This window comes from Thermobia domestica, chromosome 4 (genome assembly GCF_964235325.1).
Source record: "Thermobia domestica chromosome 4, izTheDome1.hap1.1, whole genome shotgun sequence".
Lineage (NCBI taxonomy): Eukaryota > Metazoa > Arthropoda > Insecta > Zygentoma > Lepismatidae > Thermobia > Thermobia domestica.
Genome location: NC_137457.1, coordinates 143799671 through 143825507, shown reverse-complemented (window position 1 = coordinate 143825507; position 25837 = coordinate 143799671). Strand labels below are relative to the sequence as shown.

Below are 25837 nucleotides of genomic sequence, written 5' to 3'. Positions count from 1 at the left end.
AAGTCATGATTTCGAAACGAGTTAAAACGAAAGAAACTAGCGAGCATTTTACCAAACTCGAAACTCGACCTCAAAAACAGTGACTCGGCTCGAGAAATTTATCTTTAGTAATACTCGTGCACATCCCGAGAATGAAACCATAAAATTATTAGAAAAATAGACAAAACGTTTACTGTAACCTCAATTACACAGACATTTGAAGATTGTGCAGTACACTTAGTTATATGGAAAATTTTATTCCTTTTTCTTAACATTGGTCTATTTCCCTCATTTTTTTTACTTTAAAATTTTATCCCCCTTTCACTGAAAAGTATAGATAATTCAACAAGAAATAATTATTCCATCATAATTTAATTGAAGTTCATCGTAAATCGGCCCATGAAAAACACTTTACCATTTTAAATCGTAAAGGACTCATCAATTGTTATTGTAACAGAGTGGTACTTCACGGATTGACCGTTGAAATTCAAATTTCGACTAGCTAGAATTTGACAGTCTTGTTTTATTGCAAATGTAGACCCCTTAGTCAGTAGAGAAGAGGCAGTGAATCTTTGATCCAAGTTGATGATGATAGGTTTTTGATGATCAGAATGGGTCGCAGTGGTTCAAAGTGTTACATGAGGACTAGCTCAGGAGAGTAATGCTCCCGGAAGTAGAAACGAAAACACAGTTCTGATTGGTTGGCGTTATCTATGTCTTGCCACGTTGCATTAAAATAGCAAAATTCAGACGAATGTTGTTATCGGTCCTCGTGGCAGAGTCGGCTAGTGCTATATGCTAGTAACGAAATATCTTTCGGCGTGAGTTCAAACCCGGCCCGAGGAATTTCTTTAACGTTTTTTTTTTACATTTTTATAACACTTTTTAAATTAAGATAATACGAAAATAATATTCAAAAATGTGATTTACTTACTTTTGTGCAGATAAGTAGTAGTAGTAGTAGTAGGAACGGGTTAGAAGCCCCGCAGGGCTCGTTTTGTTGCCCTTGTACTCCATGATATAAGGCTCATTTTGTTCCCCTTGTACTAAATGATATAGATTTTGTGACCAACTTAAAACAACTGACTAGGATAGCGCGTAAAACAGCTGGCTAGAGTAGCGCGCGAAAACACGTACTTCCGGGAGTATTACTCTCCCGAGCGGGTCGTGTTACATGTGGGTGGTGGGTCTGAATGTGCCATGGCTTTTGGTAGGTCAGGTTGGTTCACGGTGGGTTGGTCAAGGGAGGTTGTGGATCAAGATTTTATTCAAACAAGCTATGTTTGGTGAGTTGCGGAGTTTGAGCAGCATGAACGGGAAAAACGCTATTGCATTTATTAAATATATATTTGTTGGAATGTCATATTACGACCTAATTTGCACGACAAACCTTTAAGTAATGTAAAATGTTAAATCCGCTTCTTCTTCTTCGTTCTATTATTATTATTATTATTATTATTATTATTATTATTATTATTATTATTATTGTTGTTGTTGTTACTTCAATAGCTGAAGAAGAAATTATCTCGCCCAACTTTGATAACACACACAATTAATCAACCGATATTTGTAGAAATAAGTTCATCGCAACAGCAGTTCTTAGCTCATTGGTTTTAGTGATGACTTATGTATTCAAGGTTGCGGGTTCGAATCTAGGCTAGGTAAATATGTTTCTTATAATTTAATTATTGGTAACTCTCCATCTACAATATATGCACATAAAGACGTAAGGAAAATACGTTAGATATTTGCAAAATGATTTACGTGTTTACAATTTTTTTTTTACTACGCTCCGCTATACAGCAATAAACGAACAGCTTTGTATAACTATGACTTGTGATCGTGTATTTCTATTTCCAAAGGTGGCAGTATGGATACCTAACCGCGGTTTTGACTCCATTTGCTAGGAATGCGTTTTATGGAAGGTGTTCCGTTTTGATACTCCTCAAAAGATCTAATATGACGTACGGTAGCTCTGTGACGTACCGTAGTGATTTAAGTATAAGCGTGTTTTGTTTGATAAACCATTTCCTTCTGATTTTTTAAAAACAATTTACGTCAAAATATTTTTAAAATTTTACCCTTGGAATATTTTCTTTATCGAAATTTGTTTGGTTTGAAACATGATGATTTCAAGAAATTTACCCCAGGAAAATGTTTTTGCTTTAAATATTATAGTTTAAAAACATATTTTTTCCTAAAATCGTTTAACCTCCTCTCATAATTTTACTTTACTGAAGATTTTAGTGACAATGTGTACATCTATCTATGTGAGTATGTGTCAAAAATAGAGAAAGTGTTATAGTTGTAGCACTTTTCGCAAATTACTGAGTTGTAGGAAAAGTTTTTCGTGCTTTCGAGAAAGCTTCTGGATATGTCCTAAAAAAACGATGATGTTGTTGTGAAGAATATTCAACTGAATTCTGTTAAGCTAGTGACTGAAAATGGTGACTACTTTCTGAGGTAAACGAACTGCAAATCCATGTACTGTAATTTGTAACTACAACTCATCTTCCCTGGTCACTTTTCCTACTAAAATAGTAAAATACTCATCTATACGACCAAACGTTCCACATCCAAATTAAACTAGGATTTCAGATACCAATTATGTGAGGACTCTTACAAATATAACAGATGATAAAATCTTCTTGCGAGCAAGAACAAATACCAGCCATAGGTTTCAGTACTAAACTTTTATTTCAATTTCAATTTAAGTCTAGAACTTCGCGAATCGTTCCAGCATGGCATCGCAGAGGTATCACTTGTCATTTTCTACTTTGGAACACATAACCTCCACATTATGTCGGTATCATATGACAAAGAGTGCCATAGTAAACTTTATAAGCACGTTCTTTGGTTTCAATTTTTCATAGAAAAAAGTGAAGTTTCTACGAAATAAATAATGGATAATGATAAACTTATCATTACTCCTATCAAGGGACACACAAGAGTAAGAATATATCCTAGGCAGTATCAAAAAGATTATAGCTATAGCCGTTAAAGCATGAGGGTTCGAGAATGCCACACGATTTGGATCATGTGATTCCCAAAAGCCAATTAGAATGACTTATTTCATTTTCAGGGTAATTTTGCATTGAACTTGAATTCAGACTTTGAGTATTGATCTTTTGCACTAACCAAAAAGTGTAAGACTAAGATTCTCACACTTATGACCATCGTGATCATCATTGGTATTCTGACATTATAGGCAGAAAATTTCCTTTAACTAAAAAAAATTTCCTTGTTCCACGGTCTTGTCTCCACGTATGGATTTTCTTTCTTCACATCTTCCATCAATTGTAGTGTCTAACGACTTTTATTCCTTTCTGCCACCATACCCTCTAAAACGTCTCTCATAGTACAGATTCTTCTTAACCAATATCCCAACCAGTTTCTCGTCCTTCTGTCATATTCCTATTAAAAAGATGTCTTGAATATGTCGGCTCTTTTTCACTATCATTTGTAGATCGATATTAAATGATGTTGCAAGAGTCATCATTTCTTCCTAATTCCTCTTTCGTTCTAGTTTTTACTTGAACGCTCTGTCATTTCCTCCCCGCTATAGCATATTCTTGTTGGCTCATATATATGACCCTACGATATTTATTTCCATTAAAACCTAACCTTTCTTAGAAGCCCATGAACTCCCGGTCCATACGGCCGAAAGCATTTTCTGGATAAATAAGTAGAATATAAACATAGATAAATTAATTTATAAATATTTTAGCTATCATCCTTAATAATGCAATTGCACATCTTGTTTCCTTACCTCTCCTGAACAGAAAAGATGTTGCTCTAATTATTTTCATTTTCTCTTGCATACATTTTGTACAGTATTTATAGCAAATGGTTGCAGCAACTTATATGAAACTGATATTGTTTGGGTTCAACTCAATAGCATTGTTTTAAATCTAATTTGCTTTTTCATGTATTTCGTTGAAGAGTCGGAACAATTCCTTTTTGCCTTTCCGTACCATACTCTTCATGAATTCAAATTGTATATTATATATCCCAGTTACATGTCTATTCCTTATCCAGGATATAACTTTTTCAATTTTGCCTAAAGTGAGCTAAACCTTTTATAACACATTCGTACTTCATTTTTTACTTCAACATATAATTCTCTTTATTCTTCTTTCCCTTTCCTTATATAAAGCATAAAAACATTCTTTCTACTTCTTCTAAGACTTCATTTCTTTTAATGACTAGCTTACCATTATTATTTTCAAATGCCAGTTTAATATCCTCTTCTCTCCTAAGTTCTATAGATTTCACACTCTTGCACCTTTCCACCAGTTTCCCAATATTTTCCAATTCTCTTACCAGTTGTGTCTTCGTGCTAACATATTTCTTTTTCTGCAGCATCCATTACAAAGTCTAATATACTTGCAATACATGTTATTATCTGCACATATCATTTCCATATTTGAATACTGTTCTTCGAAATTTTCAACGAAATTGTCTCGTATTTTCTCTTTATTTTTAACTAGCAGCGTTCACCCCGCTTCGCTGGGGTCACCCCGGAACGCAATAAACTTTGTTACTTAGATAATTTTTACTTTTTCGCTTTCAAGTGATATGATAAAAACCATAGAAGATTGGAGTAAATGTTAACATTATATCGCCTGTCATTTATGTTAACCCGCAGAGTGACACGGTCATGTGGGTTGCATATAAATACGGTTAGATTTAGCTATGATGAGCTAACAAAGGATTTGTACGTTATGGACACTTGAATGGTCAATTATCTCAAGACACTGGTAATTGAAAATTAAAGTGATATGATAAAAACCATCTAGGGTCCAAATCTTAATAACCCCCCAAAAATGAAAGAAATTGGTTCAGCCGTATTAGCGTGATGAGCTAACAAAGGATTTGTACATTCTCTTTTATATATATAGATTTTCTGTATTCAACATTTTGTTGCTTCCCTTTTTTAACCCTACATTTTCCTTTTTACTGAGTACTTGAACAAGTATAATGTTATGATCAAAGAATACGTCAGTCCCGGGAGGAACTTCATCATGTTTAAGCTGTTACAATATCTGCTCTGAATAATAATGTAATCAGTGTGATATCTTCGGCAGTCTTTTGGAAATTACCAGTTAGATTTTCTTCTCTTATGTTGATTGAACCTATTGTTTATAACTAGTGTTGAATTTTGTGTACAAAATTTAAGCTGCTTTTTTCCATTTCATTTCTTTCGCCCAATTCATATTTTTCTAAAGCACTACAATTATGTTTTTCTCCCCAACTGAATTGAAATATGATATTGAAGTTACGCATGTAATTCCCTTCTCCGTGTATATAGCTGCCATTTCCACATTCTTTCTCTCAACCTCTCAAGTTGTATGAAAAGTTAGAGGTCTGTGTTTTTTTTATTACCATTAGATCTTCGTCATTACTAATAAAACTCGAACTGACCAAAGCAGTATCTATAGTTAAAGATTATATGTTTGTGTTATAGTTTCTGATACATAGCCTTCCTCAGACACATTATGAGAGAAATATCCAATTTTTGACACCTTATGTACATTCTGGATGCAAGACACGCAGGCTTTCTTAAACAAAACTTAAACTTTTAAGTGCCTCTAAAAAGTAAATTTTTAATTATTCTAACGGTAAATTTTAAGTGGTTCAAAAAGTACCAGGTTAATTGTAGAGTGCGATATGAAGTACATAAGGGAGACTGGAAAGAGATTAGAACAAAGGATAAAACAACATAAGGATGTTGCTGGACTAAAAAGAGAGAACAACGCAATATATAAACACATTAAAGAAACACTACATGACAAAGATTGGGAAGGAATAAAAGGATTAGAAAGGGAGAAAAGGAGTGTGATAAGAAAGTGGAAAGAAGCCCAGAGTATTAAGAAATACGGGAAGAAGTTGATGAATTGGTCAAATGGACTTGTAATACATGAATTATAGAAAAGGATTATAGACAAAATAGAAAGGAAGAATTGAAAGGACCAACGCGAGCCGTTGGAGGAGATGTACTACGGAGAACTGCAGATGGGAAATAGCGAATATAAAGTGTAAGTGACAAATATCTAATTGAGAGTTTCATAACAAATGCACAAGAGGAGAAAGTGTCTACAGTAATTAAAAATTTTCTTTTTGAGCCAATTAAAAGCTTACGTTTACAGTAATTAAAAATTTACATTTTAGAGCCAATTAAAAGTATAAGTTTTGTAAAGAGAAAGTGGGCGTGCCTTGCATTAAGATTGGATATAAGCTGTAAAATATGGATATTCTCTCATAAGGTGTCTGGGGAAGGGTTACATAGCCAAAACTGTAACACAAATTTATAATCTTAAAATGTATATATTTCTTTGGTCAGTTGGAGTTTTATTACTAATCTTGAATTTTCCAAAGCTACAATGCATAATTTACACGATCTTCCTAATTTGATTTAAGCCTCAACATCATAACTACATCATCTACAAATTCTAGGGTCAAGGTCTAAACTCCCAAATTCGTGAAATGTCAAAACGCCTACATGATCGGTCATAACTCCCACACAAATGAACAAATCTCCCAAACGCACGAACACTCAAATCCCCCACAGCCAAAACTCCCACACTTAAGAAATGTCAAACCACCCACACGATCGGTCATAACTCCCACACAAATGGACAAATCTCCCAAACGCACGAATGGTCAACCGCCCACAGCCAAAACTCCCACACTCAAGAAATGTCAAACCGCCCACGCAATCGGACAAATGCCCCACAGTCTGAAATTATCGTGACTGAACGTCTTTCTTGCGGCTGTTGTTGACGCCCACTTTAGTGTTCCTGTCATTAGAGAACTGTCCAAGAATAGTTGCAACATCTGTTTAAGTGGAATAAAAAATGTTAATAAAAAGTACAGGGGCAAGACATGCAACCAGTATCATTTCAGACTGTGGGAGATATGTCCGATTGTGTTGGGTTTTGTCCATTTGTGTGGCAGTTGTGACAATTTCTGGATGTGGGAGTTTTGTTCATTTCTGTGGGGGTTTTGTCCATTTATGTGGAGATTGTGACCGTTGCTACGTGTGGGAGTTTTGTCCATCTGTGTGGGAGTTATGACCGTTGGAGGTTATGACCGATTGCCAGTGTTGGGGTTTGGCTGTGGGAGTTATGGGTCTAGGTCAAAGCCCCCACAGCCAAAACCCCCACACTCAAGAAATGTCAAAACGCCCACACGATCGGTCATAACTCCCACACAAATGGACTAATCTCCCAAACGCACGAACACTCAAATCCCCCACAGCCAAAACTCCCGCACTCAAGAAATGTCAAAACGCCCACACGATCGGTCAAAACTCCCATACAAATGGACAAAACTCCCACACATAGCAACGGTCACAATCTCCACATAAATGGACAAAACACCCACACAAATGGACAATACCCCCACACAATCGGACAAATCCCCCACACTCTGAAAATATCGTGATTGCGCGTCTTTGTTGCGGCTCTTTATGACGCCCACTTTAGTGTTTCTGTCATTACAAAACAGTGCAAGAAGAATAGTTGCAACATCGGTTTAATTGGAATAAAAATGTTATTAAAAAGTACAAGGGCAAGACATACAACCAGGATCATTTCAGAGTGTGGGAGATTTGACCGATTGTGTGGGAGTTTTGTCCATTTGTTTGGGGGTTTTGTCCATTTATGTGGGGATTGTGACCGTTCCTAGGTGTGGCTGTTTTGTCCATTTGTGTGGGAGTTATGACCGTTGGAGGTTATGACCGATAACCAGTGTGGGGCTTTTGGCTGTGGGGGTTATGACCGTTCGTGTATTTGGGAGATTTGTCCATTTGTGTGGGGGTTATGACCGATCGTGTGGGCGTTTTGACATTTCTTGAGTGTGGGGGTTTTGGCTGTGGGGGTTTTGACCGGTTCCCGGAGTTATGACCGTGCGTGCATTTGGAAGATTTGTCCATTTGTGTGGCAGTTATGACCGATTGTGAGTGTGTTTTGACATTTCTTCAGTGTAGGAGTTTTGGCTACGGGGATTATGACCGTCCGTGTATTTGGGAGATTTGTCCATTTGTGTGGGGGTTCTGACCGTTTGTGTGGGCGTTTTGACATTTCTTGAGTGTCGGGGTTTTGGCTGTGGGAGTTTTGACCTGTTCCCAAATTCTACTCTCATTACCTCCTCTTTTAGGTGTTTCAAAAAAATTTCCTAGATCGTTAAGGCAGATTTTTCATTACATTTTATATATTTCGCTGCTCTATACCCCATTTTTGCTTCCCATCTAACTTCACAAACTCCTACCAAAGCTAGATTATTTTATTTTATGTCTCATTTAATAATTTGTAATTTAACTGCGTTTGACATGCTAGGTACTTCCCATATCTCATTATTAAAAATTGATCTTGATTGTCTTTCTTCCACTATCTATCTTCCTCACATTCTTAACTTTTCTTAAATGATCCTCCTCAATAAATACCCATCTCGGAAATACGAACAGGAAAGATTTTTTTTTTACTCTAGAACTATATTTTGATCTGCGGATGATCATTGTACACATATTTTCTTTTTGCGGTAAAGAAAATAATGAAAAATAGGATGGTGGTTTCACCTTGCTTTCTGATTCTCAGCATCCCAATCGTTGCCTTCTTCCAGAACACTCTTCGTCTAGATATTTCATTTAGGCTAATTTGGTAAAGGTGAACCTTTCGGTAGTGTGCTACTACCGACATAGCTCTACATGTTAGTATAGAACGAAATCCTCTCCAGCCCATCATATGCAACCTATAAATCCATTCTTAAATGTGGTGTTTATCAGTAAGGATAAATCTATTTTCAAATATTAAGGCAGCAAAGTAGGCCACCCTGAAATATGTGCATGAAACCACAGAGACATATGCTTGTTGCTATATACACACACGAAAGAATATGATACAAATCTAAAGGTCCATGAACACCTATTATACTACAAAAAATTCAAAAGACTCGAAATAACAATATGTAACCATCTATTACGTATTCAACAGGGCGAGAATTTCGTAACGTAAACATTTAGTGGGGTCAATATTCATTTCCTATAATCAAATATTAGAACGTCTCAAAAGAAGGGTCGGACTATTAATTCCTCACATATTTGAAGTGTAGAAGTAATGCTGCTTTCAAAACTAAAAAAAGAAATCAATTTAGTATGTGGTCGTACAACGTAACGGACGTTAATCATGAAGCAACATGACTCTGAACATCGAATTAGAGCGATTTGTTTAACCTGGGAACCTACTATTCCTTAATCATGACGGTTTTACAAGCTGCACACATTTTTGGTAGAAAATAAAGGAGGAAGTAAGTTAATTCTGATTTGAGACTTGTTTAGTCCTGACAATGTTAACATGATATGGTTGGCAATTTACTGGCTGGTTGGTGATATTATTATTCTCTTGTGACATTCGGTTAATTTAACTAGTAGGACTTGTCTTAAGGTGGAAATAAAATATTAACTACAAAGAAACCATCAGTTAATAATTATTTAAAAAATTCTTTTATTTCAGGCAGTGTATCGCTACGCTAGAGTGCTTGCTAAATACATATGAAATGGTGTATCTCTCATTTGGAATGAAGAAGTACCACAAATTAGAATTACCTGTTTTAAAAGAACTAGGAAATATATGTATTGATCTTTGAAGTTTTGAAATTACATTACTTAGTTTCGATTAGATTCATTCTTTTTCAACTTTATTTCAAAAATACACCGTACATTGCTGTATTCTTTATGAAGTGTTTTATTTTAAAACGGTGTTTTCAGTATTTAATATCCTCATATGTTACTACTTTTGTACTTCCTGCCAATAATAGAAGAGAACCAATTATTTGAATTTGAGACTTCGACAAACTTAAGTATTTCCAGAATTTTACATGAACAAGTACAATTATTATTCTTCTTTCAGTCTTTCGGTTCCGATAATTTATTTACAACTATAGGTCAAAGCGTTTGCCATACAAGAACTTGCCTAGAAGGAAATATAGGATTTCGTTTCTATTCCTTTGAATAAGAGTGAACATCAAATAACTAGAGACCAGCAAAGGCTTTAAATTCATTTGATGATGTTGAATCCAATGAAAATAGTTTAAATCTTATTGGCATACAAAGAAAATAGAAATTTGTTTCAAACTTCAATCTTTCAATTATACCTAATCTCGATTGCCAAAGGTCTTCTGACCGCAAAAAAGTGATGTTTTAAAATAATTTGAGGTCATTTATTTCGTTCAATTAGAAATATATCGGAGCGTGGGTATCTTTACCATTAACATAAACGATAGTTTCAAAGTTTGTACTTATTGGCCATATTTCTGACCTAATGGATAAGAAACGATACAATCTAGTTGAATTCAGCATATTGTGATTGGTGTGTTCAACATTACATATTTTTTCTCTATTATCATTAAAAAAGCTTTACTTTTCTTTGATTTTATCTCATAAAATATTTCACAACAAACCTACTTATAACATGGACCGGCTACGCCGTATGCGCAACACCTACACTTGCATAGATCCAAAGGTAATTGATTATATTTTAATAAATTATTTAATATATATACAGATGGTGATCAGAAAAATGGAAACACATGAACGAAATTGCAACTTACCAGATTAATATGTTATCAGTCCACCTTTCGCCTTCAGAACAGCCTTGATGCGACGTGGGATGGAGGCATAGAGGTCGTGAATGGTAGCAAGTGGAATCTTACACCATTCCGCGTGCAGGGCATCGGCCAGTTCTGTGAGAGAGGATGGAGGTGGAAATCGTCGCCGGAGTCGTGTTTCCAAGACGGACCACAGATGTTCAATTATGTTGAGATCTGGGGATTGGGCGGGCCAGGGGAGGTGTTGAACCTCATCCCGATGTTCCTCAAACCACGCTGCAACAACGCAAGCTGTATGAGGGGTGCATTATCATCCTGGAAGATGGCGTCATTGTCCCGGAACAACATCCGGACCATAGGATGCAAGTGGTCTCCTAAAATTGCGACATAATCGTTGGCAGTGATTCGTCCGCTAAGTGTGACCACAGGACCCAATGAACACCATAATATTGCGGCCCACAGCATCACCGAGCCGCCGCCATGTTTCACAGTTGGACGGAGACACTGCAGATCATAAACTTCTTTGGGCGTTCTCCACACATAAACACGGCCCGTGGTTGGGAATAGGGTGAAGGATGACTCATCCGACCATATCACACGTTTCCAGCCCTCAACGGTCCAAGTTGCATGGTCGCGGCACCATTTGCGGCGTGCGAAAGCGTTATGGTCCCTGATGAGCGGTTTGGTCCGTGCAACACGATCCCGTAAGTTCATGTCATGTAATTCGCGGCGGACTGTGATTGTCGAAACAGGGTGGGGGAGGTGCTGATTGAGTTCCTCCGTCACTTGTTCCGAAGTGGCTCGACGGTTCTGCGTGACAATGCGCTTTAATACCCGGCGTGACCTGTCACTCATGATTTTCTTCCGCCCACTGTTCCGATTCCCCGATGTGGTTTTCCCGTGTGTTGTGTAGGCAGTCATCACCTTCGACACTGTCCTACGCGACACACCTAACACAGTAGCCACTGCAGTCACACTCACTCCACATAACCGCGCACCAACAATTTGCCCTCTTTGAAACTCTGAGAGGTCTCCCATTTTACACTACCTCTGCCTGCTGCAGCCACTGGACACTGCTGTTCCACTGCGCCTGACGTAGTATGGAGACCGACCTAACACACCACCACCACCAGCAGTCCGGCGCTGCGGGCGCCACGACACCACTGCCAACACATACATCTGACGTGTTGCCAACTACAGGTGTTTCCATTTTTCTGATCACCATCTGTATATATATATATATATATATATATATATATATATATATATATATATATATATATATATATATATTGTTTATATTAACATCATTACAATATTAGTTAAATTAGCTTATTTGACCTATCTATGTGCATATAAATGATAAAATTTGTTTATATTGGGATGTTTTAGAGTCATTCAAGTTGCATTCTTTACATGACTTTCGCAAAAGATTAAGAGATTTACTGTTTATTCTATTAATGAAATTTGCTTATCACAGAAATATGTACTTAATATACACAAAATATTGCTACATCCTCCATTCTAGAATAATGAAATTGAGAACACAATTGAATAAGACCGCTCAGTACACTATACTACAGAACCAAAGGGTGTTGTATAAATATTAAAGTGATTGTATAAAACTCAACGATAATTCTGTTGAATGAATTGGTTACCATTCTCAGTCGTAGGGTTTCATTGTCACTATATTGCGTAGGAAGGAAATTACTTTCGTTTGAAGTAAGGATTTTAATTGACAAAAAACAGTATATCTTTCCAATCCCAGTTTATTAGAAGTTTATCAAACTCACATTTCTCCGAGGTAAGACTTTTTAACATTTTAGAAGTGATAGTATTCCCATTTTCCATAATTCGCTTTCACCTGAAACTATGACGAGGGAATTTCAGTATAAATGAAGAAATGTCTGTGCTTTTTAATAAACCCATTGATTTACATGTGAGTTCGGTACTCGCTTGCTGAAAATCTCGTTCATTTCTCATCTATTACTAAGAGCAGAATTGTGAAATTATTTCTAGCTGTCTTCTTACTTTCTCCATTCAAGAGATGTAGCTGCTGGGGTGGTGCAACCTCAATTGACGTTCAAGTAATGTTAAAAAAATAGCATTTTGTGTGAATGTGGGCGTGGAGCTCACGTATAGCAAGGGGAAATTATTATTTTCTACATTCGCGTTGCTATTTGTTTACACTTGTCAAATTTTACACTTTCGATATGAGTAATAAAAATTAAGTCCTAGTCTGGCTAGATGGAATCAGTGAAGCCATGTTAGTATAATGTATCAATTTCAATAGGTTTAAGCTGGATCGCTAGTCCCCATTAGGGTAAAACTTTCTCAATAGATGGCAGAGCACATTGCGACACATGTGATGTTGCCAGATGAGTTACCGATAGAAAATTGTTTAGACACGATCAAATTTTATACATGATTTACTACAAAGAGAAATGAGAGCTTTTATTTCCATTTTACTCAATACTGCCTGCTTTAAAATGCGAATTAATTATATTTTTTGATCAAAAGTGATTTTTTCAACTCTAAAAAAAGCGTTATACGTATATTTCTTTCAAACTAAATGCCTTTAGGGCGCAGATTAAGAAATCGTACACTAATCCAAAACCATTATATAAATTTCATCTTTTGGACAAACAGACTCTCAATACGCTCAAAAATGGTATTTTATAAACGTAGTTGCCATCCTTGGTGTAGCCCTACTTCAGAGATTTAATTTTCAAGGTTAAAATTCCAGCGTTTCTGGTTAAAGCGCACGTCAATTTGCATTTAGAGGAAAATTATATCATTCTTTGGTAATAGTTTCTCATAAAATGGCAGTGGAACGTTATACATTTATTTATAAGTAGATAGCTCTACGGTGCAGATTAAGAATATGTCTACATATACAAAATCATTACCTGGGTACACAGGAAAAACAGATTCTTAGTAGTTCAAAAATCGTATTTTATAAGCGGAGCTGCTTTAGTTTAGGTGCTTAAATATCTTTGCTAATATTCTAGCGTTTTCTGGGCAAAGTACGGCTTAAACTGCGTTAAATGAAAACTGTTACCAACTTTTACATGGTTGCTTAGTTAGATAGGCAGCTTTGTTCCACAATCCAGGTGGAATGAGGAATCTGAGACTTATAGGGGCTTATGCAGAGTCATTTTAACGTATGGTTTGCATCGTACTAAAAGACTGATTACTGCAGGAAACACATTTTAATCGAATAATTTAGTATGACACTAATCACACCTCACAACGACTCTGTATAAGGCCCCTAGTGAGTAAAGCTACGCGATTAGCACGGGTGATAGGGTACCGAAGGCGTTATTTGAAATTCTCTGGTTTAATATTCCACGATTATATTCCGAATCTAAAAGAAGCAGTGATGGTGACTATCAAAATGGTGGACTGAACTAAGTGGGACAACACCGAGAAAATCAACGCACACTATGTGTATTAATTAAAGTCCTCCTGGCTAGAAGTGCGATCAAACCAGCGATCTCGTACGTCGGTGATCTATCTACCGAGCTATTTACAACTAATTTTCTTACAATTTACTAGTATATTTAACCTACTTCATTTCTCCAAGTGTTTTGCAAGTACATGCTTTTGCATCTCAATTCCTGTATTTCATATAACACATAATCTTCTCAACGACAAGCTCAGGTATGAATTCTCTAATTCTTGTTTATAGTGACATATATTCAAAAGAGTTTCACGCTATATTTCAGTATGGTTCATTTATTTATTTTTTTATTTATTTATTTATTTATTGTCTTCAACAGAGAATATATTCTCCAATTACAGAAGACCTGTACAATATATTTTACAAGTTTACTATTGTAATAGATTTAAAAGAAAAATAATAAAAAAAAAGTAATAAGAATATAGATAAATATATACAATTAATTTTGTAACAAACTATTTAAAAGTGAAATAGCTACAGTAGCAGAAATACATGAAATTAATACGCTTATACATAAACATGTGAATATGCTTTTAGGAATTCATAAAACATTTTGTCGCAACAATTCACAATAGGTTCGAAATGACATATTAAAATCTAAATACGGCAATTTTTGTGATATAATATTATATGTTTTGCACATTCGGATCAATGGTGAACTGCTGTAATGCTCCGTTCTAGGTGTATCATATAATAATAAGCACCTCTGTCGAGTATTAGCCATTTTTGTGTTAAATTTTAATAGTCCCAGAAACGAACTGTTATCGTATATACCTTTAATCAGTTTGTATAAAAATATTTGTTCATGTAGTTTTTGTCTATTAGATAATTTAGTATAATCAAATTCATTTAGCAAATGCTGGTATGGTATTCTATGTCTTGTAGCTGAGATGTGGTATTTCCGGAAATACATATAACGTAGAAAACGTTTCTGAACTGCTTCTATTTTATTGGAATGGGAGAATGTAGAAGTTTTCCATATTAAGGATCCGTATTCCAACTTACTTCTTACTAGACTATTAAATAAAACTTTACTAGAATTAATAGTTCTAAAGTTTGCAGCGTTTCTGATGATAAAACCTAATTGTTTGTATGCACATTTAACTATATAATCCAGGTGATTGTTAAACGTAAGTTTTGAACCTAATATTACACCCAAATCTTTAATATAATTTACCCTCTGAACTAACTGTTTATTAATTGTATATTGAACTTCCGGGCTGTGCTTAATATTACTAAACACAATATAATTACATTTCTTAACATTAAATTGAAGTCTATTTCTTACTGACCAGTTATACAATTCATCAATGTCCTGTTGTAGATATAGGCTATCTCTTTGATTATTTACTTCGATAAATAATTTAATATCATCTGCGTACATGAGGCAGTTGGCATATTTAACAGTATTAAATATATCATTAATATATAATATAAAAAAAAGAGGTCCAAGGTTGGATCCTTGAGGTACTCCAGTATTACATCTATATTCTATGGACTTAAATTGTTTGTACATCACATATTGCACTCGATCCGTAAGGTACGATCGGAAGAGTTTTATATATTGTGAACATAATCCAAATTTATCAAGTTTATCCAATAGTATTGTATGATCAATCTTGTCAAATGCTTTGGAAAAGTCAAAATAGACTGATTGGACAGATGAACGCCTATGGAAATAAGTATATATGTATTGAACATAATTAATTAAATTTGTTATTGTAGATCTGCCAGGGTAAAACCCATGTTGAAATTCCGAAATATGTGGTTTGACATGCTTTAGAATTCGATCAAACAAAATTTGTTAAAATATTTTTGCTGGTGCACATAATATTGCTATAGGTCGATAATTTTCAATTACTTTGCTATCTCCTGATTTCAAAACAGGACATACTCGAGTTGTTTTCCATAATGTAGGGAAACAACTAGTTTTTATAATCATATTAAAGATGGAGCAAAGTGGATTCATAAGTAGTTCAGAGCATGCCTTAAGTATATAAGGAGGTAGTCCATCAGGTCCACCAGCCTTTTTTGGTTTAAGTTTCTTTATAGCAATTCTATATTCATTGATGGATACACTATTTAAAGTTAAACTATGAGAAACAAACATATTATCACTAGTGGGCCAATACATGTTATTGGGGGAGGTTTCATATACAGATTGAAAGAATTGGGCATACCCATCAGCTATACTTTTACCAGTTTCCAATACATTATTTTGATATTTTAGTATGCTATTATTATGTCTCATTTTTCCCTTTTTATTTTGAACTAAATTCCAAAAAGAACGGATATCACATTTAATGTCTTTTTCAATTTGTTTTACAAAATCAGAGTATGCAATACTTATCATTTTCTTTAATTCTCTCCTGATCTGTACGAACATAAATTTATTATATTCAGAGAATTTTGACTTTTTTCTATAATATTCTTTTAATTTTAATTTATCTATACTTCATAATATGCACACCTGAAGATAATAACAGTTCCGAACAAGAATACTTTTATCCAGAAACACCCACGGACTTTTCAAATGGCGAGAAAGAGACAAAAGAGACAAACTCATGCATTTCATTTTTTTACACAATCCACTCTACGCTCAATACAAGTTTTCCATTAGTTACAAAGTCTCCCAATGCCTCTGAAAACTTTTTTCTTTGATTGGTTACGCAACCAGTTATACACCATTTGTTGCACTTCTTCGTCAGAGTGCAACTTCTTTCTCTCTAGTGCCTCTTTAAGAAATGGTGAAATATGTGAAAACCACTGTGGCGATATTCGGTACGCAAGGTCGATGAGGTAGACACTCGAAATAAAAATTTTCAATGATCGCAGTCATTGCACAAACAGTAGTATGAGGCAGCGTATTGTTATGTTGTAGAAGTAAATTTATTGCTAGACGTCCGTGTCACTTCGTATAGGAGGGTTAGGATCTTTTTGGAGATCGGGATACAAAATATTATTGACTATGCGTTTTCTAAGCTCTAATGCTATAAAATGACACCCTTATGGTAACAAAAGAAAGTTAGTATACTTTCGTGTACATGATTGTGTCCGATAGTGGATACTGATATTGCATGTTCGCTCCGGAATGTAATAGTTCACCCATATTTCATATCCAGTAGTGAATCTCTTTTGAAAGTCAGTACCTTCTCGTTTGCGGTGTGGAAAAATCTCGTCACACATCAACACATCGCTGTTTTAGTTTGTCTATCAGCTGGCGTGATATCATCCTAACGTATACATTCCAAAATTTGAGCACAGCCTGGAGAATGTTACAGAGTGAACAGTGACTTATGCCAATGATTCTAGCTACTTCATCCTATCACTCTGCTTTGCCCCTTATCACACTTTCAATTTACATACAGGGCAAGCGATAACAAGAAATTATTTGTTGGTCTTATGTTGAAACTGCAAGTGGTAAACGTATCACTTACGTTCAGAATATTGGATCAATAAGAGCTAGATATAAAACACTCACTTCTGGTGGGTGAGGTTTTGGCTGGATTCCATCTCACGTCAAGTAGGCTTTGTGATGGACAAACCATATGTGAGGTTTCCTCCGGGTGCTTCCCTTTCTTTCATTCAGCCATTTCATTTGTTGGCATCATCACCGTCTACCCCGTCTAGGAGCACACGGAGAACCCCGAGAAAACACACACACACACACACACACAAAATCCTACCTGGCAAAGCTGAAATCGAACCAGAGACATCACGTGGAAAATGTCAATGCTCCACCACGAAGCCACTGCAGCAATGGAGTAGAAAAAGGATTCGCATTTCTACAGGAGTCGTTGCGTTTCTGAACTGACGTTATACATACTTTCTTTTCTCTAGAGGAAAAAAAACAATTCATGCTGTAAGACTTATTATTTTTTTAAAATACTAACTAGGGATGATCGCGAGGTGTTACTCTGGCTTCGTATCGATATTATGCTCAGTCGACGCCTTTTTACATATGAAAGAATTAGGCAACCGGAGAAATCCTCAATCGCAAGCTTATTTGAATTATGAGCGTTAACATTTCAAAATTGAACTGATTTTGCCGAACGTTTGAGATACCATTTCTTGGGATAAACGCTTCAGTTTTAGTAGCATGGGATTTTCTTGGGCGCCCAACACAGTGGTAAGATCAAAACGTATGCATTTTGCGAGTTAAAGGCAATTATTTTTAAGAGGGGTGTAGACTTATGGCGTCTTGCCCCTTGCAAAATACCTCCCATTTGGTATACTGGACCGATAGGCTAATAAAATGTATTTGCTACCCCTATTCGACTGTAGTGTCATTCAAATATCACTTTCCTCCACCTTCAAATTAAACAATAACATTAGTCTCGGAAAAGCCAGCGAAGCCAGGCGTGCAAAATTCAATGAAGAGCGTCGTGTAAGATGGCCTATATTGTAGTGTTCTTCTCCCTTCTGTAGATAGGAGTAAGACAAACTTTTTCTCAAAACGCTCTGTCACCAATATGTTGTTTTATCCGGATCAGCTATTCAGCAAAAAAGGGAGGGGCGCACTATTACGCAGTATCATATATGGAAAACGAAAATCAGGATATTGTTAAAATGAAGTAAAATCAAATAAATTATCCGCTACATGCTGGCATTGACAGTGAATACAAATATTAATTTATATCACCGGTATTTTGTTTGTGATTACTCATGCGTAAATGGCGATACAAAGAGCTCGCGCAGCGCTAGAGAAGCCTGCCGCGGAACAAATCTGACCGGTACTCTGACACTGTCGGCCAATGCTTATGCATCGCAGAATATAGTGTTCTAATACATCATCGTTAGCCATGTGCTTAGTGAATTGGAATGTAAATTATGGGAAAATATTGGCCAACTCCAAGGAATATTCTAAGACCTTCAACAACAAACTAGATCGAAGAATTTTTTAAAAAAAATGGTTAACGGGATAATACGCTCAAAATTTTGAACAGGTGTTTTTTATTCTCGAGAAAACTGCTGTTTTGCACACATCATCGCTAGCCGATTGTATGTTTTCTGGTTTCATTTCTCGCGGAATATCGTAAAATATTGCCTGAAGCTTGGTTACTATTTTCGAACGATCGTCATTAAAATCCGTTGGAAATTGTAAAAAAAAATGCTGGTGGTGAAATAGTGAAACATTGTCTTCCAAAATGGATACCATCATGTCCAAGGAATTTCTCGGGGTAATCCCGTTCACTTCCTTCTTCTCATTCCATCTATTCTTCCATCATCATTCACTTGCCTTAATCATCGTCTTCCTTAGCCTAAAGGGGATACTCGTTGGATGTTAAATTGAAATATTTCATTTTTGCCATAATACACAAAGGTAGGCTGGGTTGGGAGTCCAGTTCACGTTAGTTCCGCGGCAAATCCTTTCGAAGACATAAGTCATTGTTCAGTGTAAAAGTGGCCACACAGGAAAGTGACAATAGAGTAGAATATGAACGGCAAATAAATTTTATTAGCGTACTGACCCGGTGTGCCAAACAGTTGGTAATTTGCAAGTTGTAAAACGCCATAATACTTCAAGCTTCAACTTCTCCCCAATAAGATCCCTTGTCTTTCAAAATACGTACATTTAGATCTCATCATTCTGTGAAACACCCGCGAAAACAATCACGAACCAACAATAAAGCGTGTATCTCAAAAAATGGTTACTTCAAACTTTTTTCAGAACTTTTCGATTTTGAAGTTTTAACGCTCATTATTCGATTACGCTTGCTATTGAGGATTTCTGCGGTTGCCTAATTGTTTAATATGTAAAAAGGAGTCAATTGAGCGTAGGATCAATATGAAGTCAGGGTAACACCCCACGACCTTCCCTAGTAAGCGAAATTAATTAGTATTTTCCGCTAACGAGTTCAGGCAACTACTCGTGTACATAAGAGAGCTCAAAAACATAAATAAATTATTGTCAAGAAGATCTATTTTACCTAAGCAAATTAAATTTCATAAAAGAACAATAAAGAAATAAAGAAAAGAAAAAAAGAAGAACACATATTACATATTTAACATTCATATTTAACGTTCATCTTTATATTATACGTGTGTATATATTTACGTGGCAACAAACAGTTAAAAATTGAAAATAGCTTAGCAGTGTCTTAAAATTATTCTCCCTTTCTCTTCGCTTCCTTTAGCTCTTCGACCATCTACTTTGAGTTGGATTCTTTTTTCTTTTATATGATTCCTCCCATTTAACAATTTTAAACTTTTATTAATTATAATAGTTTTGTCACAATTCACAGGTTCCGCTCCTGGGCTTCAAACGCTAACCCGGAATTGCCGTCTCCTGTGACTGCAACATCAGACATACAAGGTTGGCAACGAAGCATTATGGCGTCCTGCGCAAGCATGAGATTTAGCCACTAAAACTATTTCCTTAAAATTAGAACAATATTTGGATAAAATGTAGAACATAACACAATTCGATCATATAATATCCACATTCCGTAAAGAGATAACTACTTGTAAAATAATTTATGCTTATAAGTAAATATTTCATAAAACTGAGCACTGGAGTAGCAAGATTTAACAGCAAACACCTTCTTGCATACTCATCTTAAAACTCATCAAGTTTTCCTCTTATATATTACTTTTTTAGATAACAGAATACATAAGCACAGAAAATAGTATCTTAGGTTGTAGCTCAAGCATAACTTTATTTTATAGTGCAATACTTATAATATGTGCCATTTCGTTACGCATTGGTTAAGGCAATGAACTAATGCTTATACTGACTTCCGGGTGGTGATCCACCTTAAGTACTATTCTTAAACTAATATTTCTACATCTAATTTTGCCTTAGTGAGTAATTATTCTGGTTTCTCCTATGTAGTAAGAAAGAGTTTCTTACTACTTTATATATATATGTTTTAAGAAGAAATATGCTTCATTCTTGGTACATGCAAAACCATTTGGTCCATATAACTGAAGTAATATTTTCTATAACATTAAAACGATTTGTGTAACATCTAAACATGACATTTTTATTAAATGACGAAAGCAATTCTGAGGTTTTATCAAACAAAAATATTTGTTGTTGACGTTACGTAGACTAATATTGTTTTAAGTGCATTTGAGCTACTAAGTTAATATAAAAAAATTCGGAATTTAAATACATGGTTTTACCATTTCTGAGAATTAAAACATAAAGCGCAGCAATATTGTCAAAATGAATTACTTTCGTTATTAATGGTTATCATATCTTCCTCTAAATAATGTCCCTCAAGTTGGCCGGGATGTAAGATGGGACGTATTTAAATCCATTAATAGTTTGTGATTCTTTTGTGCTTAAATATGGTCTAGTTTTAATTTTGTGCAGTGAAACTAACAACGTTATTCACATTTCAAAAATCCCGGCCAACTTGACTTCAAGCACAAAGTATGTTATTAGTTTCATCGGTTAGTGCAAATTTTGTGCTCGTCTGTGCACGAAACAACATCGCTTGAGCTTCAATAGCTCCTAACACGACAACTGAAAACGGAATTGGAAACTGAATACAATTTTTCGTATGTCTTATTAAATAAAATGAATCACTCGGTCATTCATGCCTTCCTTAAAACACAAATGATAGAATTGTGTCATTTGTTAGTGCGTCGTTGTGCACTAAACCTTATTGTTTGTCTTTGATTAGTAACTCTCTATATAAGTAAAAACCGGAAGGGGGCAAAGCTCAGTCATTCCCACCGACTTTAAAGGCGAACGATCAAAGCAATACCGTTTGTCAGTGCGGAATGTGCGCTCGTTTGTGTACGAAACTCTATAGCTGTTCTTCAATAGCTCCTCAGTTGTACGTCTAAAACTAAAAACAGAGTAGTTACAAATTTTGGCAGGGATAGCGTTTCCCACACGCTCTAGTTCTGGAAATTTCCCAGTGTAAAATCGTGTCTCAAAATTTAGGGAAAACATATATCTAGTTTGAAATTCAGTTTTGACTGGTCTAGATATCTCAATAAATTTGGGGATCTATATCGTTGCCATTTTATATAATGCCAAAAAAGCAAATTTCCGGGTGTTTTGACCTCTTTTATTCCCTTTCATGAGTCTTTAATTACCTTATGTTTTATTATGTGAATATATGAACTATTCATAAAACAATGTACACCTATGTTCCCTTTTAAATTATTGAGCAATACATAGGATGCCCATTTAAATTTATGAATTAAAAAATGTGAATTTTGTAAATGTTCTCTAGGACCCAAATATTTACTATTGTAAATTTGGATGGTTCACCTTGTTCCACTTTGTCATGTTTAGTGTAATTTTTACGAGGCGAAAATCTTCTAGTTTTTTTTTTTGTTAAAATCCTACATATCCCAGAAAAAACACAATAACACCCCAAAACTATACTTTGAAACTTGGATTGAAATAACTTTAATGTGATTATGATTACTTTCATTTATCATGGTTCTTAGCATACGCGTAGTTTCAGAAGTGGTTTAAAATATATATTTATCACTAAAAGAGACTCTATTGAAAACAAAAACGATTTGTAAATCTTGCATAACGAATTATCTTTGCACTCGATGAAGTTCAATTTAACGGTTTTCAACTGTGTTCTATTTTACAAAAAAAGAGATGGATCTTCCTTATGCTCCCCTCAAGAAGAAGTAGTTTAACCTCTTTAACCGTTTAGCATGAGTATTGGATATAGTTTGCACGAGTATGCTTGAGTATGCTTCGGACTGGGTTTTAAATCACGTTACTGTTACTAAAATGCATATTTTATGAAGGAAATGTGGAGCGGAAGGTCAAAATCTATGCGAAAAGCTTGGAGTCACACGATCTTTTCAAGTTAGGAAGATGGGACGTTTTATATAAATTTCGCATTAAAAATAAGTCAATCCGTGTCAAGTGCTTTTGAGAATTTCCTTTTTAAGTAGGAAAGGGAAGCGTTTTCTGTACTTTGAAAGCGATCTTGCTTCTTGTTTCTGATCACATCACGGGGAAACAGTTAAAGATTACGAAATGAATGTTTGAACATACAGTAGTTAATACCTGCCCTGAGCTGTTTTCTTATCACATTACTTCGATTCAAGAGCGCATCCTATGGGAACGGGAAAGGGGGTTAATCATTTATGTAGAAATTTAGAAAAATGAAACTGAACATGAAGTTCACCGGGTACTTATTTATATAAACAGAATACACTAAAGCTCCGACAAAAAGGATCTAAGAGGTCATAAACCAGCGAATTTTGATTTTTGATATTTTTACCTTTAAAAGGAAATAAGCTATAGTAGTCAAATTTACAAAAATACATATGTGGGTCCTATAGAACATACGCCAGATTTTCTTTTTGACAATACCTAAATAAAAGAATTGATTTAGGGTACCACTCAGAAATTTTCAGATTTTTGCTCCATGTACGTATGACCTGTAAGAGAATTGAAATCTGTACTCAAGGAAATAATCATACATTGTAAAACCTAATCTAAGAAAATAAATTAGACCAATAATCGACCACGTGGCACCACTAATATTTTCTTTTATCCACAGAAAAGGATAGTTAGAATCACCCAAATCTACAGAGTTTATATCCAGGTCCTAGAGAATATTTACCAATTTCGACTTTTGACAATTCTTAAATTTAAGGAGTGTGCTAATTTTGCCCTAGAGCATCATTCCAGAACCAATGTCTTATAAAAGAGAATTAACCCTTATACCAGAATGGGCAGAAAATTTCGAATCCTATGACAGTCTGGTAACTGTATCGGGAACCGAGAATCAGGTACACGAATCCACTACCCAGAATCGGACCTACGAGTCCAGTATCAAGAATTCAATAACCGAATGCAGAATTGGGTATTCAAATTTAGTTTTCTAGTTTCTCTCAATAGAGTCCAGTGAATTTCATTGTTTCTTATAATTTTGTTTTGTCGGTTGAAAGTCAGAGTCATACCAGTTTGTATTTACTTATTTAGAATTACTTGAAACAAGTAGAAACAACAAAGAAATTTATGGAGAAAACAGTATTTCATGATCTTACTCTTCCTTCTCATGGGAGTTATAATGTTTTCTCGACTCACGATCCTGTTTTCAATATCAAATCTACGTTATTGATTTTCCCATCATAATTGGATGCGAAACTAGTGCACATTGCCACATTTCGTCATATAAGGTATACAAATTAACTAACTTTTTACAACACTAAACATATTAATTTGTTTTGTACTTTAAAAATACTTGTATAATCGTGGCAATTTGTACGCCAATGGAGAATATGAATCTATCAATCATGCTATTCGTTTCGTTACACGCAATTTTTCTTTCCGAAACTTGTAAATCAAGCTACTTCTATCTAATTTTCAACTCAGTCTTCAGCTGTTTCCTTTACCTCAAACACTATTGAAGCAAAAACGATGGGATTTTGTGCACTAAGTAGCACAAAAAAATACACTTCAGAATGACATTATTTTCACCTTTTAAACTTGAAATTGAGGAGCTAATTTCATATAGACCTTATCACATTTCGCTCATATCTCTAAAACTATTAAACCATAAACGATGTTGTTTCATGCACAAACAATTGAAGCGCTTGGAGAATAAAGGTGTTACGTTACATTTTCTGAAACGTTGCATTCTGGACCTTCATACAGGCGTTATATGTTAGTCATGCTATATAAGATATTATTAGTGAGTCGTCGTCTGAGTGCAGATATTTAGAAACGATGAAGGCGGTATGTTAATGGACAAAGTTGTGAGTAGTAGAAAAATGGGAGTTCTAAGCCACTGACCCTCTACCCACTTTCTCAGTCCCTCCTGAAGCAGACAATGAATTTCCAAGTGCCGCCTGACACGCTATGTCGGACGACACAGGAGAGATACGAGAAATCGAGCACCTTGAACCGTCCACCCAAGGTCTCTTACGACCTCCATTTTAGGGATGTATTTGTTCCCTTTTATGAGCACTTTTTAGGGGGTGTATTCATTCCCTTTTATGAGTGCATATTAAGGGGTGGACTCATTCCCTTTTATGATAACTTTTTCAACCCCATAGCAGATGGAGACTACGAACACATAGCAGAGCATAAGACTACGTAACATAGTAGGGATGTATTCGTTTTCAACCCCTATTTGACCATAGCAGATAATACATAAGACTACGTAACATAGCAGGGATGTATTCAATCCCATTTATGAGCAGTTTTTAGAGGTGTACTCGTTCTCTTTTATGAGTACATTTTAAGCGGAGGACTCGTTTCCTTTATGATCACTTTTTCCACCCCTATTTTAACATTTTACCATAGCAGAGAATACATAAGACTACGTAACATAGCAAGGATGTATTCGTTTTCTCTTATGATCATAAGACTACGAACACATAGCAGAGCAGATAATACATAAGATTCATTCCGTTTTATGAACATTTTCTAACCCCTAATTATAAATATAAACATAGAGGACAATGAATACCTATGTAACAGAGCAAAGGGTGTGTGCATTAAACTACGAACACACAACTGTATTCGTTCCACCCTATTTAAACATAGCAAAACTAGTAAATAGTATGGCTTATTTTCCACCCCCTATTTTAACATAGCAGAAATTATATAACACTTCGTTCCCTTTTATGAGCCCATTTTAGGGGTGTATTCGTCCTCTTTAATGATACTATTTTTCCACCCCTATTTGAACATAGTCCATTTTAGGGGTGGACTCATTCTCTTTTATGAGCATCGTTTCCAACCCCTATTCGAAAACAGCAAAAACTAGAGAATAATGGGGATGTACTTGTTCCCTTTTTAACCCCTATTGTGGACACCCCTATTTCCCACGGACTCTACGGTCA

The 25837-nt window shown here is 35.4% G+C and overlaps 1 protein-coding gene and 1 long non-coding RNA gene across 4 annotated transcripts in view; both read left to right on the top strand.

Moving 5' to 3' along the window:
- LOC145683374 (phospholipid scramblase 2-like) overlaps window positions 1-9709 on the top strand; it is a 628315-nt gene extending 618606 nt beyond the window's left edge. For all 3 annotated transcript variants that reach the window (XM_081754706.1, XM_081754705.1, XM_081754707.1), the window contains one exon: window positions 9492-9709. In XM_081754706.1, coding sequence (XP_081610832.1) covers window positions 9492-9533 — 42 coding nt within the window. In that variant the 3' untranslated portion in view covers window positions 9534-9709. The remainder of the gene's footprint in view (window positions 1-9491) is intronic.
- Window positions 9710-12170: 2461 nt separating this feature from the next.
- The window catches only part of LOC145682901 (uncharacterized), a 955736-nt gene continuing 942069 nt past the window's right edge, over window positions 12171-25837 (top strand). The window contains exon 1 of the long non-coding RNA XR_014130957.1: window positions 12171-12388. This is a non-coding gene — a long non-coding RNA (uncharacterized LOC145682901). The remainder of the gene's footprint in view (window positions 12389-25837) is intronic.